This window comes from Sturnus vulgaris, chromosome 3 (assembly GCF_052056855.1).
Source record: "Sturnus vulgaris isolate bStuVul1 chromosome 3, bStuVul1.hap1, whole genome shotgun sequence".
In the NCBI taxonomy this organism is placed as follows: domain Eukaryota; kingdom Metazoa; phylum Chordata; class Aves; order Passeriformes; family Sturnidae; genus Sturnus; species Sturnus vulgaris.
In genome coordinates, this window is record NC_142245.1 from 31,848,373 (window position 1) to 31,862,653 (window position 14,281).

At 40.8% G+C, this 14,281-nt stretch overlaps 1 protein-coding gene across 2 annotated transcripts; it reads right to left on the reverse strand.

Moving 5' to 3' along the window:
• Positions 1-2,074: 2,074 nt before the first annotated feature.
• Positions 2,075-14,272, reverse strand: RNF8 (ring finger protein 8). 2 transcript variants are annotated; one of them, XM_014878052.2, is made up of 8 exons: positions 13,979-14,272; positions 11,524-11,652; positions 9,296-10,036; positions 8,140-8,202; positions 7,679-7,768; positions 6,392-6,499; positions 5,240-5,444; positions 2,075-3,408 (listed from the first exon to the last, which is right to left on the reverse strand). In XM_014878052.2, the coding sequence occupies exons 1-8, from the start codon at positions 14,066-14,068 to the stop codon at positions 3,263-3,265; spliced, it is 1,572 nt and encodes a 523-aa protein (XP_014733538.1). In that variant the 5' UTR covers positions 14,069-14,272; the 3' UTR covers positions 2,075-3,262. The 2 variants fall into 2 exon arrangements, with proteins under 2 accessions (XP_014733538.1, XP_088017423.1); XM_088161297.1 differs by having other exon boundaries at positions 5,233-5,444; positions 13,979-14,271.
• Between the last annotated feature and the right edge of the window lie 9 nt (positions 14,273-14,281).

Genomic DNA, 14,281 nt, shown 5'->3' on the forward strand with positions numbered 1-14,281 from the left:
AGGGGTCATCATGCTGCTTTTGGTGCTCAATAATGCTGAAACCAATCTGACTTATCAGTCCCGAAATTAAACATCCTGATAGTGAGATGAAGATGTGGTAGACCTGGTAAAATACCCAGAACAAATAAGTGATACTACTGATAATTTATCTAAAGTTACTGAGCTGACACAGCTGGCCTGGAGACCTATGATTGACAGTCAATAACTTCATACTGTAAAAGCCCAGTCCCAAATTTTAAGGGCAGGGTCTTCTAACATACCCCTTCTTGAAGTGTATGTGTGGAGATTTCTCCCTTGACTAGGGATGCTGCTCAAGGTTACTCATGACTGAGCAAAAGAAATTATTATTCACCTATAGCAATCACTGTGGACTATTATCTCTACTTAACTGTGGTTTTTTTCCTGGCTTTAATACAATTGCTTTAAAACAATTGCTTCAATATTGCATCATAGTGCACAGTAAGAGCTGTTCTACCTCCTATACTGTGTAGTAAATAATTCTGATTAAGATCTTTTTGTCCACCATTATCATAATAAATCATACATATTAATATATCTGGTTTGCCATCCTTAAATCCTCCAAAACAAAGTTGTGTAAAAGTTCATTTACACCTATATAATCCTTTACACATAAGCCACTGACAGTCTGGAGCTAAGATTGGATCCAACCGCATCCAGGCTCCTCTCTGAGAAGGAGTTTAGAAAGCAAGGGGGCCCTGTCTGCGCTTCATGACTTAATGGGAAGGCTTCTTTAATAATTAAGCTCCCACTCTGCCTGTGACAAGCTCACCACACATGTGGTATATTTTTCATGCACAAGACTGTCAAGATTGATTTTGGACTCCACAGATCTGTATGAGTTAAACATGTGATGGTCCCCTTTCACTAGCACCCCTTCCCAACTCTTCCACTGATGCTGACAATATATTGCTCTGAAAGTGTTTGATTATCACGCTACCTGACAACTGCCTTCCAAGGGAAAACAGCAAGCCTTGAACCTGCCCTGTGTCATCTGTGACTAGTTCAGTTGTAACCTGACATCTGGAAATGCTTGATGCCATCCCAAGACAGGTAACAGTTCAGGGCATAACATCTCCAAGGGCACATCCAAGTAGAACCAAGTAGAAGAAAGGATCCAGACCTCAGAGCAAAGGAGAGCAGACTGCAGATACACAGGTCTGCTTTTATCAGTGGAAAGCTTTTGTAAGTGGACAGTATTAATACTTAACCTCTCTCTGGACGTTTACACACTGTGCTACTACCAGTAAGAGCGAAAATAATTTGGAATACACCACTTATATTCTTCATATTCTAATGAAAATAAATCAAGCCAAAGATTACCACTCTGTTACCAGGGGAAGCATTATCCTTTTCTGCAATATGCATAAACACCAACATAATAAAATAAATATGTATTTTACAAAATGAAATGAGAAAAAAAGCACAGCACTATGGAAGAGATACACAGTGGAAGAATTTGCAGTCCTATGTAATCAGAGTATTTTCCTTCTACTCCATCAGAAACACCTGTTCCACATCAGCCTACTTCATGAGCATTTTGAGGAATGCTCTTCTCTTGCACATTCTAGAAAGCATCTATTCACAAAAGAAACTCTCAAGTGCACATACAGAAAGTGAACATGAAAAGAGAAAGAATACAGAAGATGTAATGTCTTCTTCACAAAAGAAACCTTCCACTAAAATTTTAAGCAAGTCGCATGGCCCACAGATCAGGCTTCCCCTGTTTAAACCCTACTGATCAAATTTATCAGAATACACTACTTCCTTAGGACATCATTCATGCACCTTTTTAATGGCATCATTCTTGTTGGAAGAAGGTAAGAGGTATGATTGTAGCTATTAAATTAGCATTAGGGTAGTCACAGTCTTGAATGATTGGGTTGTCTTTGATCAGTTCCCGAACACAAAAATCTTTCAAATAACTTTAAAGTAGTCACACTGCATACAGCAATCAAAACATGATGCAAAGTCTTTAAATGAGCTAGTCTGTTTTCTCAAAAAAGTCTAAAGACAACTAGAAGACATTCATCTCAGTGGCTGCACCAAAGAAGACTAATGCATATATGGATTTATATTTTCATTCTTAAACAAAATAAACATAGAAACAAAAAGGTATATACAAAGAGCCAAGGAAATATTACAGATGAGAAGGGTTTCCCCATTCTGTTCTCACAGTGTAAGAGTCCTTTCCATGTAACAGCTAAGTCAAAAGCATAAGTCACTAGAAAATGGAACTCAATAGACAAATACATGATAGGATGAGGCAAGACTTGATGAGTTTCTTATGAATGAGTGATTTGCTGTGAGGGTAGTACCCACAGCTCAACAGTGATGTCTTGTAGACAATAAAACAAAGTGCTTCATTTTGTACCTTGTGTTGTCTACAGATACTCCTTTCCTATCCTGCCAATAGGACATTTCAATAACTTGGAGAGCAGCACACCTGAAGAGGTAGAGGTTCCTCTCTTGCTGCTGATTATATGTTTTTTAACTCATTGCTAAAAATTTCTGGATGTGCTGCTTCCCAGTTCTAAAACCCTTTATGCAAAAGCCTCAAGAGGAAACAAACCAAAGACACTACATGAAAAGAACACTGGCTAAAGACTTCTGGAAGATTTAATCTCCTTCATCCCTATCTAATGGAAAATGGGCTACATAAACAGAGCCAGCCAAAGGCCAGCAGCTAGCTTACAATGCACTTGCAGCCAACAGTGTCTGTATCCCACCCTTTATTATCTTTAAAGCCAAAGGCCTGGGATGACTCTAGCTGCCATATGAACTTCAAGAGGAAAACTCATATTGGCACTTTTTCCTGATATACCTATCTCCCGCCTGTGGGTGGGGATGGCCAAGCTTTCGAAAGGCTTGGGACATTCCCTCTGCTGCCTGAAATAACGGATGCTGATGTGAACATGTAATTCACTAAGGAAAGGGCAATGATGCAATACAAACTACTTCATTACACTGAGCAGGTCACAAGCTAATGTGGAAGTTTAAGGTTTGTATGTCAATTAGCATAATGGCAGTCAGCTCTCTCACAAATCCAGTTTTGCTTTAGAGATCAAGCTTCTGTGCATTTATTTGGGAAACAAGATCCTTCTTCCAAATTCTGCTTGTTTACAGCTCCAGTCTCTTCACAGGTCCTTCCAGGTGCCCAGTCTACTCCTCCAGCAGCAGTCAACCAAACACCATTAGGCTGGTTCTAGGCAGCATAGGGGCAATGAGTCTGCAGTAACAACATTCAGATAATATAGTAGCTTTCACTATAGGAAGAATCCCTCTCAGAGTCCTCGCTGTCACAACTGCTCATTATAAAGATGGAGTAGGTGGAAGAAGGGATGCTGTTGTTATTGTCTGTGGCTGGTTTCGCCTTCACATTTTGTTTCTCTGCATTTAAAACACACAGATACAAAAGTTAGCTGTGACCACTGTACCCACAAGTTTTAAATTACTACTTGTCTTTGAAACTATACTTTAGTTTCTCATTGTCAATTTGCAATAGGTCTTTCAAGATGAAGGACATATGCCTTTTCAGTTTTCAGCATAAAAGAACAAAGGTATGGGAGTTACTTGTTTGCTTGTTTTCTTAAGTGTTCTAAAGTGTTCTATATGTCTTTTCCTATTAAGGTAACAGAGATGAGGAGGAGATATTCTCCACTCCTTCACAGGCGCACAAATAGCAATGGAAGTGGCTAACTATTTCAGTGTCTTGCCAGGTAAGAAAAGGAAAGAAAAAATTGGTAAGGGGCTCTCAAACAAGTAGTGATTGCTCAGGACATTTACAGCCTCATCAAAAGCATCATCTATTTAAGACCGCAAGCTGTTTTCTAGTGCGGGGCTACTAAGACACTAAGAAAGGTTGCTTGGAAAGCCCTGACAGCTTCTCAAGTGCCACTTGCAACATCATTCTTCTTTCAACAAGTTTATTTCTTAGGAATTAATTTTAAATAGACAAACGGTTAATCTTCATTTCAATCAAAATGTTTCCATCACTGCACAAAAAGACCATTTCACCTTCCAGCTGAAGTGTGTCACAGTAAATTTAAATGATTTCCTACTGGTAGTTATTTCTGAAGGTAGGCTATGAACTCATTTGCTTCTTGTTCAAACAAGGATGAAGACCCCTGGTTTAGCACACAATGGGCTCCAATGAAGGCACCACTTCAGCTAGTGCCCATTAGCTACCTGAGGAGACACTTCAGGAGTGCTGTGGCACTCTGCAGATGTATGCATTGCACAAGGGCTGCCTCAGTTCTGCAGAGGTAAAAGCAATTGTTGTAGCTGAGCCAGGCAGCCTCTCAGCAATGCAGCATTTCCTGAGGGAAAGACTGAAAGGATTACATAGGTTATAATTTCAGGCTTGAACTAGCACTGCTTAATGATGTCATTCTATGTCACCATGGCACATCTGAAAGGTTTCAGAAGCACCTTTCTTTCTTGATACATTGCAAAATTAAGGATCATGCACTTATCTCTATGAAGGGAAAACAAGACAATTACTTAAAAGAACACAGCAATAGAAATTTAAGGGGTAGCAGGAACAGACATTTACATTTCAGCACCTAGATACCAGTGTCAAGTGCTCTAGAAAGAAATTTGGAAGAAGGAAGCAGACTAGGAATAATCCATACTGGGGTTCTTTTTAAAGCAATCTCCATCATGCACAGTGTTTTAGCAACAACTAGGCAAGATGTTATGCCTGTAAGCCACTGTGGCTTCAATTCCACAAAAATAAACATGTCATAGCAACTGTCAGTTCAGCCATATTCCTACATGATATACCAGTGCCTCTTTCAGAGATTTCCTGCATAAATCTAGCACACAGAAAAGAATTCAGAGCTTCTTGTCAGGTCTGCTGCGTTTCTATAATTACGTATTCCACAGTTTAATCAAAAGTGCCTGGTAAATTTTTCAAGGACCATTCTATATATTTTTGCTTTTATTAAGTGATCTCTTTGAATGCATAGCCTTTAGCATAGTTAAATTAAATTGCCCCACCAGACCGTGGAATTCATACCGAAGTCTTTTTCCAAAATTTGCACTAATTTTATTTTACGGTGCAGTAAAGCTAGTTAGTCAGGAGATCTCATTATTATTTTTTTCGTGTTTCTGCAGCATTTCCTGAGCATCTTCTTGGTATATAGGTGCCAAAGAAAGTTGTACAAAACAGAAGGAATAAGAGATGGTACTCATCATGCCACATCCACCCACCTCTCACCTTTCCGCTCTCTGATAAGGCTCAGGCGATGCTCTTTCATTTCCACATCCAGTTTTTCTACCATCCTGTTAATGCAGTTATCCAGCACCAGAGAGCGTGTCTTCGATTTGATCTCCTGCCTGCAGATAGGGCACTCCACTTTACGCTTTGTCCACTCATTGATACAGTAGGAGCAGAAGCTGTGTGCACAGTTCAGAGTGACCGCCTGTGGAATTCAGCAGAAGGATACTGGTCACAGCATGCTCGCACAGGCACTGTCAAGCAAAAATAGACTGAATGCAGGGAAATACTAGAGGAGTATTTTGTATAGGGAAAGGGACAGGAGAGCCCAAAGTTTTTAGGGCCTTTGCAGGAATCACACACAAACTCTCCCATGCCAAAGGTCAGGCCAGATTACAGGTCAGTTAATGGAGTCACTGTAAGTGATAGCAAGTCAGAAACAGACAAAATTACAAGTTACCCCAATTTGAAAAGGATAAATTACGAAAAAAACTCAGATACTGCAAAACAACATCTTAATATACTGAGAAACCAGAAACTAAAATTTCAGGTAGCTCTTCAGTAATTATAACAAGGCTAACACATCAGGTTTCCCATAGTAAAAAATAATGTAATGAAACTGACCTTCTAGCAAAATATGAATAAAAACAACAGTCCACATGACAAGCATAAGCTATTACTTGTAGAATCAAATGAAAACTGGCCAATTTCTCAAAGAGTTTATCTAAACAATATAAACATCCCAGGAATACTGTACCTCCCTTCCTTTACTAATCTCTCCATGTATCTAAACCTCAAACAGACCAGTCAGCTTAAAGCAAAGTCCACTACAAAATAATTCTTCCCCAAGCAGCTGTTAGCACCAACTCAGAGCACCAGTTCAAAAACCTACACAAGTGCTCCAAACTTATGTGCATTTTAGGATTAAGCACTCATGTCTATGCAGGTAGAGACATTAAAGCTGAATTTGTTGTCAAGCAAAGAAGAGTTAGGGCAGACAGAATAGATCAATTCTTTCCCGTAAGAACTCACTGTGGGTCTGCTGGGACTGTTAAACAAGTGAAGTAAAGATAAGGGCTTAAATGTTGCATCACTAGAACTATGGAAAGCTTCTCAAGTCTCTTTTTTACTGGCAAACCCATTTAAACATACCTCGATAAAGTGCTCAGAACAGATCGTGCACTGCAACTCATTCTCCAACACATCATTCATCTGATTCAACACCTCTTCTTTTTGGGCTCTCACCTTTTCCTTCTCCTCCTAGTGGAAAAGTACATGTGGTTGTGTATCAAAGAGTAAGATTTTTCTCAATTGGTAGGAAGTGTTTGTGCAGGGGAAGAAAATAATTTTGTAAATCTCCACATGTCAAGTGGAGTGGGTATCTATCATATACCCAGATTTGTAACCTCTTTCCTCTTTGTAGTCTTAGCATATCGAGAATATTCCCACCCACTACAGAGAACTTGGAAGGAAGAACAGCAACCATTACCAAAATTCCCATCAGTCTAAAGAAACTACCAGCTGATCAATCTTTACAGAATCTTATTCAACCTATTCCTGGCAAGAGTTTGGCCTTAACTGATATTTTTTTGGTGTCTGATATAAAAAGCAAAACACCCAACAGAATAAACACCTCAAATACTAAAAAAAAGGAAGCAATAGAATTTAAAACATTTACTTGCACTTAACAACCTAATAATTTTTTTTTTGCTTGCTAAGAGTTAAATTAGACTGATGAGGCTAGGTACCTGCTCTATCTTTTAAAAAGTAACAGGAAAATTCATCTAATTGAAGCTATAGTTGAAACAGCAACAAATTTCCAAAGATGACATTAAGAAAACAAAGCAAACTGTCAGTGGTGGATAATGTGATAATTTCCAGAAGTAAGACACAGGAAAAGATCTCCTTAATTATTTTCCACTCACCACTTTGTGTCAAGGGCAGGAAGAACTGTGGCTTATCTCATTCATTATTCAAATTCCATGTTGCTTCAGTCCTATACTCCTTTATAGAACTGCTGTCACAATGCAGCTTTAATTGAATGCACTTCAACTGAAAATGAAGCACCTCACTTTTCAAACACTTTTGGTTGGTCAGTGAATTTTTTTTTGTTATTTCTGGTTTGATTTTTTTGTTTGTTTTCAAAGGAAGAGTGCAATGGGCTCATTTCTCTTCTACAACGCACCGTTCAAGTGCTTTGGGCTTTCTTTATGATCAATAAAAATCTAGTAACAACTGTTTGACACTAATTTATGAAAAGGGCAAGGTGCCTCCTCCCCCAGTGCTGCAAACCAAAGTCAGCTGCCATCTCAAAACACAGAAATTTTGCACTACAGGAGGCCAGGCAGAGCCAAGAGAAATGTTAAATAAACCATTTCCTCTGCTGCAGTGTATTGTGTTTCACTTATGAATAAAACTAAGAATGCAGTTATTCCTTACCTTGGTTTCTTCCAGTTCTTTATTCTTGGCTCGAATTATCTCCTCAAAATCTTTTTTATTACGATTCAGTTCTTCCATCAAAGCACGATGCTGTAACAATACCATTCCAGAAGTTTTAAGAGTACCATTACAAGCTATCCTATTAAAGATTCATGGTCATAGTCATAAGGTTCAGTATAATCATTTCTCCTATGCTCCTCCTAGAAGAGCAATATATATGAGTTGAGGTGTTAAGGCAGTTTATCCCTAACTTAAAATTGGAATACACTACCAGTTATGTATGACCTTCCCAGTGCTATCACACTTTGCATTCCCTCTTTCAGGCTGATCTTTCACTTCAGTTAGGTTTTACAGTCACCTAAAGCAAAGTCTTTGTCTTCTACCAAGAGGTTACAGCACTTGGAAAGATTTAAATATCTGAGTTACACAGTTTGACCAAAGCTAGGTTCATAATCACTTGCCTCTTGCAGGACCTGGGCCAGCTGCTCCTTCAGATTCTCTTCCCCTTGTTCACACTTTTCTCCCTGGGGTGGGTTAAGAAGTGGGACAAAAAAAAAATTACTTGAAGAACCTAAGAGGCAGAAAATTATTATTCTGCACACTCACTCTAGAAGATATACTTAAAGAAACAACACTGATTTTCAACAAACAGCGAGATGTTCCACTCTAGGGTTACATGTGTACAACAGAAATAGAGCTATCATTTATTGTGAAGAGTTAAAATTGATATATAATTTATAGTTCCATATTTGGAATACCTCTACAATATTCTAGCTCAAGGGGCACCAGTATATTCATAAAAGCAAAAAGATCAGCAACAGTTTAAAAGCTGCAACTGTCTTTGAGCACATTCAAAGAGGTCAGAGATACCTCAAGCTCCAGGTAAACGTCCCACTGTTTCTTAGGACACAACTCCAATCTTTCTGTACTTCTGATACTGGTATCTTGCCTTCAGCAGCAGACTTTAAGGAATCAACTAATAAATTATAAGACTCACTCCAAGATGAATCCTCATTTTCTTTAAACCAAATTTTGAGCAATCTCAAATTCAAACAGATTTCAGTCTATTATCAAAAAAAGCAACTTACTGTATATACTTACTGCTTAAAGGTACTTAGAGATTGCAAGACAGGGGTTTTTGAAAGCAGGAAAAGAATCTCCTTCCCTCCAGGGATTAAGGCATGCAGTATTTCATTGATTGTAAAGGCAGTGCATTTGTCATGCAAACTGCATTATTTCAGCCATATACTGAAAGAAATTCACACTTAAAGTGACTACTTTTCAACTTGTCCTCTCTATAAGCACAAGAGATCAGGCAAAGACTTTAATTTTTCTTTTAATTTAAAAACAAGATGCTTTACCAACCGAAATGCTTTGTTTTGCACCTTTTTCTGAATTCCCCAGGCAGCCAAATCTCTTCTGTCTCTGCACTTTCTTTTGGCACATGCACTGTGTTACATGCTAAGTTAAATACTTCGACGGAAATTTTAGCAGGAGTAATTCACACCAACACTATTTATGTTACTGTATAGTTCAAGAGCTATTTTGGATCAATGCCTTATACAAGGCATTCCATAAAAGTGAAGACACAGGCCGAAATTATTACTACCATAATACCTCTAGCTTCTGCTGCTCTTTACAGAATGTCCTCTCCAGCTCTTCCACCTGCTGCTGCTGGTGCTCTTGCTCCATGAAGAGCTGGTTCTGCAACTCCTGCAGCTCCTGTTCCATTACCAGGATCTCTTTCTGATCACACTTCCTGCGCTTCTGCTTCACATTTAGAACTGCAGTCTGCTTCTCCTGCACTTTGACCTTTAATTTCATTGTATCTACTAGAGATTTCCTCAGCATTTTCAAGCCAGTCCATGACTCTGCAAGACTGGAGCCTTTCTGGTCCTTCTGGGGCACAGTCACAGTTTTCTTGGAGTGAACAGCGCTACCATGCACTGGACCACTATCCCCATCACTGGGTCCAGGAGAAGGCAGCTTGACATCCATCTTCTCTGTTAGCCGTCTGGCCTCTTCTGCCTGTCTCCATGATTTATCTAAAGGTTCCTTGTCACAGGACATTCTGTCTCTTTTGCATCTGGAGTTTGAAGGGCCTTCTGATCCAGATGTCTCCAATTCCTCCAAGCTAAATTTACGTTTAGTTCGTGAACTCTTAGCTTTCCCCAGGTCACTTCTTTGGGCTAAAAAGGGCTTAATTTTCTCCCACTCATCTTTAATTACTTCGTATTCATATTCAGCAGTCTCTCTGTTTTCCAAAGGCACTCCCAACTGGATATGGTCTCCTTCAGCAATAGGATAGACTTTTGACGGATCCAAGCGCTGTTTGTTTAGCCAGACTCCATTTAGACTCTGCCAATAAACACAGAATCACCAAAATTTAATATGTAGTTACAGAGTCCTCTGAAAGTTATTTCTGGCAACTGTAAATAAACACAGCCAACCTCTTCAGTGCTTCAATCTCTTTAAATAACCTTGTAATATCCAGTTTTTTGTATTTATTACAGCACTGTATTATTTACTGGACATTATTCTTGCATTACAGATTTTCTGTACAAGCACCAAGAACAACATTTTGACATATGTGCTTGTGTATAAGGAAAACAATGAACTCTGAGGGGGAAAACTTGCATAAAAGCTTCAGAAATAAGCACTAAGAAAAAGACTCCACAATAGATCATTCTCAGGAATATAGAATACTACAGTAATTATTCTTGGCAATTAATGTTACTTGAAATTCCAGGGGAAAAAAAAGGAAAGAAAAAGAAGCATTAGTCATACTCCTTGAAGAAAACAAAGTTTTCCCTAAATACAAGGAGACTATAAAGAAGATGGAGAATGTTCTCCTAGAGATAATGTTAAAAGCACAGAAAAGGCCTCAAAACTAGCTCAAGAAATAGTTTTCAAAAACAGCAAAACTGTCTGTGCTCATGATGAACTGCAAAAGCACTAGGAACTGACATCTCAATGAGATTCAATGAAACAAGCTGACCAACTGGTCAACAGTGAAAATAGTAAGTGTTAATAGTTAATCTATGGTAGATGCTTCCTATCATGCAGTAACATTAAGTTTTCATGTTTTTATGTACTACAAGAGGGTTTTGTTTAAGAGCAGTGTAATTTTAATAGCAGCCACTCCATTCCTTTCGGACTAGTCTGTTATCGACCCCTTCAAAACTGCATGATGTGTTGAACATTTTTGTTCTACCAGTGATGTTTTAAAGCAAATTACTTATTTCACTGTTTTCAGACTGAATGAGAAAATGGAGAGATCATGATATAAAAAACAGATTACTGAAGTCAAAGTGAGACCTAGGTGAGGAACTCTGACATCAGCATTTTATCATAATCAGCTGAGAACTTTCAGGAGAAACTCAGTTGAATACAACATGGAAGCATGGTTTTTCTAACACTAAATTCTTGTTGATTATATTTAAAGCAATTGTGTCACTACAATAAGGAGTTGCATTTTATCTTTTCATTAGCACTACAAGAATATTATCCTTTTGAAAAGATAAAATCCTATGTCAAAATTCATATAGGATATTTTCTAAGAAAGCAACACCAAACAGGTTCACTGCACAGTGCCCTTGGCAAGGCCACACTGGTCTGAAAAATGCTAAACCAAGAGGTGGATCTACATACAGAAAGTAATACACTTTGCATCCCAACTGCAGCAGACTGAAGTTTCCTGATGCAAGTGCACAACAGGCAGGACACATTCCCATGGACCTTCTATCACACTTATACTGTATCATAGCCCATACACTGCTAGATCCAAAACAATGGATTCCATTCAATGAATCTCAGAGTACAAGGTCTTCAGTTGGTCTCTGTACCTTGTTATCCTTGACAGTCCACTGCCCTTCTGCATTCTGCTGGAAGACACAGTGCTTACGAGAGATCATCAAGGGACAGGTTTTTGACACCAGCTGGTATGTGATATCTAATCCTCGGCCTATAGTCACCTAAAAAAAAAGTAGTTTTGTTACTGCAACCAGTAATGTTATGGTAAATTCAGCTTACGTCATTTCAATTTAAGTACAGCAAAGCTCTACATCAACACCTTAAGGTGATTTCCAAAAAGTCTGGCATAGTATGAATTTTTTCATTTAAATTTAAGAATAGATAGAAAATGGATGCTTACAAAGTTTGAAGTATTATCTTCCTTTCCCACTGAGGAAAATTTGATTTCTCTGAGGCACATTACAACCTTGGTTTCATGGAAATCTTCCTCAGCAGCAAAGCTGCTCAAAGCCACTCACAAACCATCTGTATCTCAGCTCAGACATTACCTAACCAAACATCATTTATTCAAATCAGCACTATTGTGTGTGGGTCTCAAGATTACTTCTTACCCTCTTCTTTTGCTGGTTGCATCTGTTCAACTGTTTGTGAACAGGAAAGATACAGGAAAAGATAGCCCAGAAAACTGCCATCAAAAACAAGTGCACACTCGACATTGCCCTAAACACACGATCCTTTTGTAAATCACACCATCGATCTTATGGGTCAGAATCTAAGCTACATGCAGCTCATACCCAGTAGCAAAAGTGATCGAAATAACTGTATTAGACTCTAATAGTATCTTCTGGAAGAAGGGACATAATTTAATTGTACTATTGCACAGTATCTCATTAAATCTCATCTCATTTCAGATTGCCATTTAAAGCACATCCCTGCTCTCCCTCCCTCTGCTGCCTCCTCTGCACACTTCTCTTAATTCATCTGTACACTGCAGTTCTCACCTTGAGTTTAGAGCAAGAACTCAGACCTCCATGTCATAACCAAAGGCAAGGAAGCAAACTAAGATGACAAAAGCAAACTTAACCACATTAATGCCTACTTCTTATATGTTTCCTAGAGTGTTCTGTCAGCATGGACTGTATATGTAAAAGATAACAAAGACTCGAATGGATAAAGACTCCTCTCTTCATGAGGATTCAAACATAAAAACAGCTTTACATTTATCCCTGTGGTGGCATCCTCAATGCCCAGTCACATATATCTGCAAGACCTCACACACCAATATGAGTGAGAGCAAGCAGGGCCAGTCACAAAACTTCCCCTTGATCAAGTTCATTTAGCACACAGGGGTCCAAGAAGTTACCACTCGCCTGCTGGAGTTCAGTGCTGCTCACAGCAATACTGGCATGTCACAGCACATCCCCACACCTCAGCACTGCCCTTTGGCACCAAAGTGGTCACAGCACCAAGCCTGACAGGGTTCCAGATGTGTTTGCACAACACTCTCAGTCATGCGGTGTGATTCTTAGGGCTGTCCTGAGCAGAGTAAGAAGTTGGGCTCAATGATCCATGTGGGTCCCTATCAACTCAGGATATTTTATTATAGTGATTTAAATCTCCAGCAAAAGCAGTTTGTGCTCTGTGGTCTGGCACACCTACAGCACCAGAATGCCATCAGCCTCCCTGCTGCCTATGACAACCACCATGTAGACAATCAGAGCAGGAACATCCCAAATTGGATTCTCTGCACAATTATCAGCATACTGGCTGCAAGCTGTGTTACCTCCAATCCTTCACCGAGGAGATCTGCACATCTCAGGGCTTCAAATCCATGATGGGAGAGTAAAAAAGCCATACATTTGGATGGGCGCCTTTCGCAGTGTGTGAGCACAAGGCCTTGGCCACAGCATTACCCACACCACCTACCTACCTATCTGATTTTGACCAGCAGAACAGCAATCCTTTTATACTGCCCCAACCTCACGACACGTCTTCCCCTGCTGGGTTTTAGGGAAGAGTACCAGGACCCATTTTTCAATTTAAAAACACGATTCTGAGAAAACGGCTATTCCTGTACCGCACCAAAACATAACCAAAACAATTTAACCTCGTTTACACCTGAATGCCTTACATACTCTTAAACCCGTCAAAGCATCGCTTTGTTAATGAGGCCACGGACCCTCTCCGTCCTCACTTACGTTACCGTCACATGAACAACTCTACCTAAATACGACCTAAGAATTTAAAGATAAAAACAAGCGAAGCCTTGGCCAAGGCCACTCAAGCGCCTGGGTCCGCCCTCCCCGCCCTCGGGCGTTACTGGGGCTGAACGGGGCCCGCTCGGGCGGCGCGGCGGGGCGGCGCGGCGGGGAGGCCAGGCGGGAGGGCGGCCCCTCCGAACGGCCACGAACGGCGGCTTAAGCGCGACGAGCCGGTGCTTCTCCCTGCTGGGAAGCGCTGTAAGAAACAACGAGACCCCCGCAAAGTGCGCCCCAAGAGCCGTGCCCACCCGCCCGCTCGGAGGGGCCGGAGCCCAGCGCGGCTCACCTGCGTGCCGGCCTCCAGCAGCAGCCAATCACAGCTGGCCCCGACTCGGCGGAGGCACCAGGCCAGGCACGGCACTCCGCGCACCGCCATGGCTGCGCCCGCCCGCCGCAACTAGCGGGGCCGGGCCGGGCAGGGCCGGGCCGGGCGAGAGCAGCCGCCCCCAACGGAGCCCGGACGGTGACTGGAGTCCGCGCGTGCGCCGCAGGACCCGCGGGGACGATGGCGCGGCGCTCTTCCACTGTCCCGCGGTGCTTCCCTGCAGCCCCGCCGCGCTCCTCCGCGTCCCGCCTCTCCCTCGCACCG

Excerpts from the sequence above, each read along its gene's own strand:
- RNF8 (XM_014878052.2), bottom strand. The coding sequence starts at position 14,068 with ATGGCGGTGCGCGGAGTGCCGTGCCTGGCCTGGTGCCTCCGCCGAGTC. Across the intron at positions 7,769-8,139 it reads TGGCCCAGGTCCTGCAAGAG|CATCGTGCTTTGATGGAAGA; the intron begins GCAAGTGATTAT and ends GTATTGTTACAG. Across the intron at positions 5,445-6,391 it reads GTTCTGAGCACTTTATCGAG|GCGGTCACTCTGAACTGTGC; the intron begins GTATGTTTAAAT and ends TGAATTCCACAG.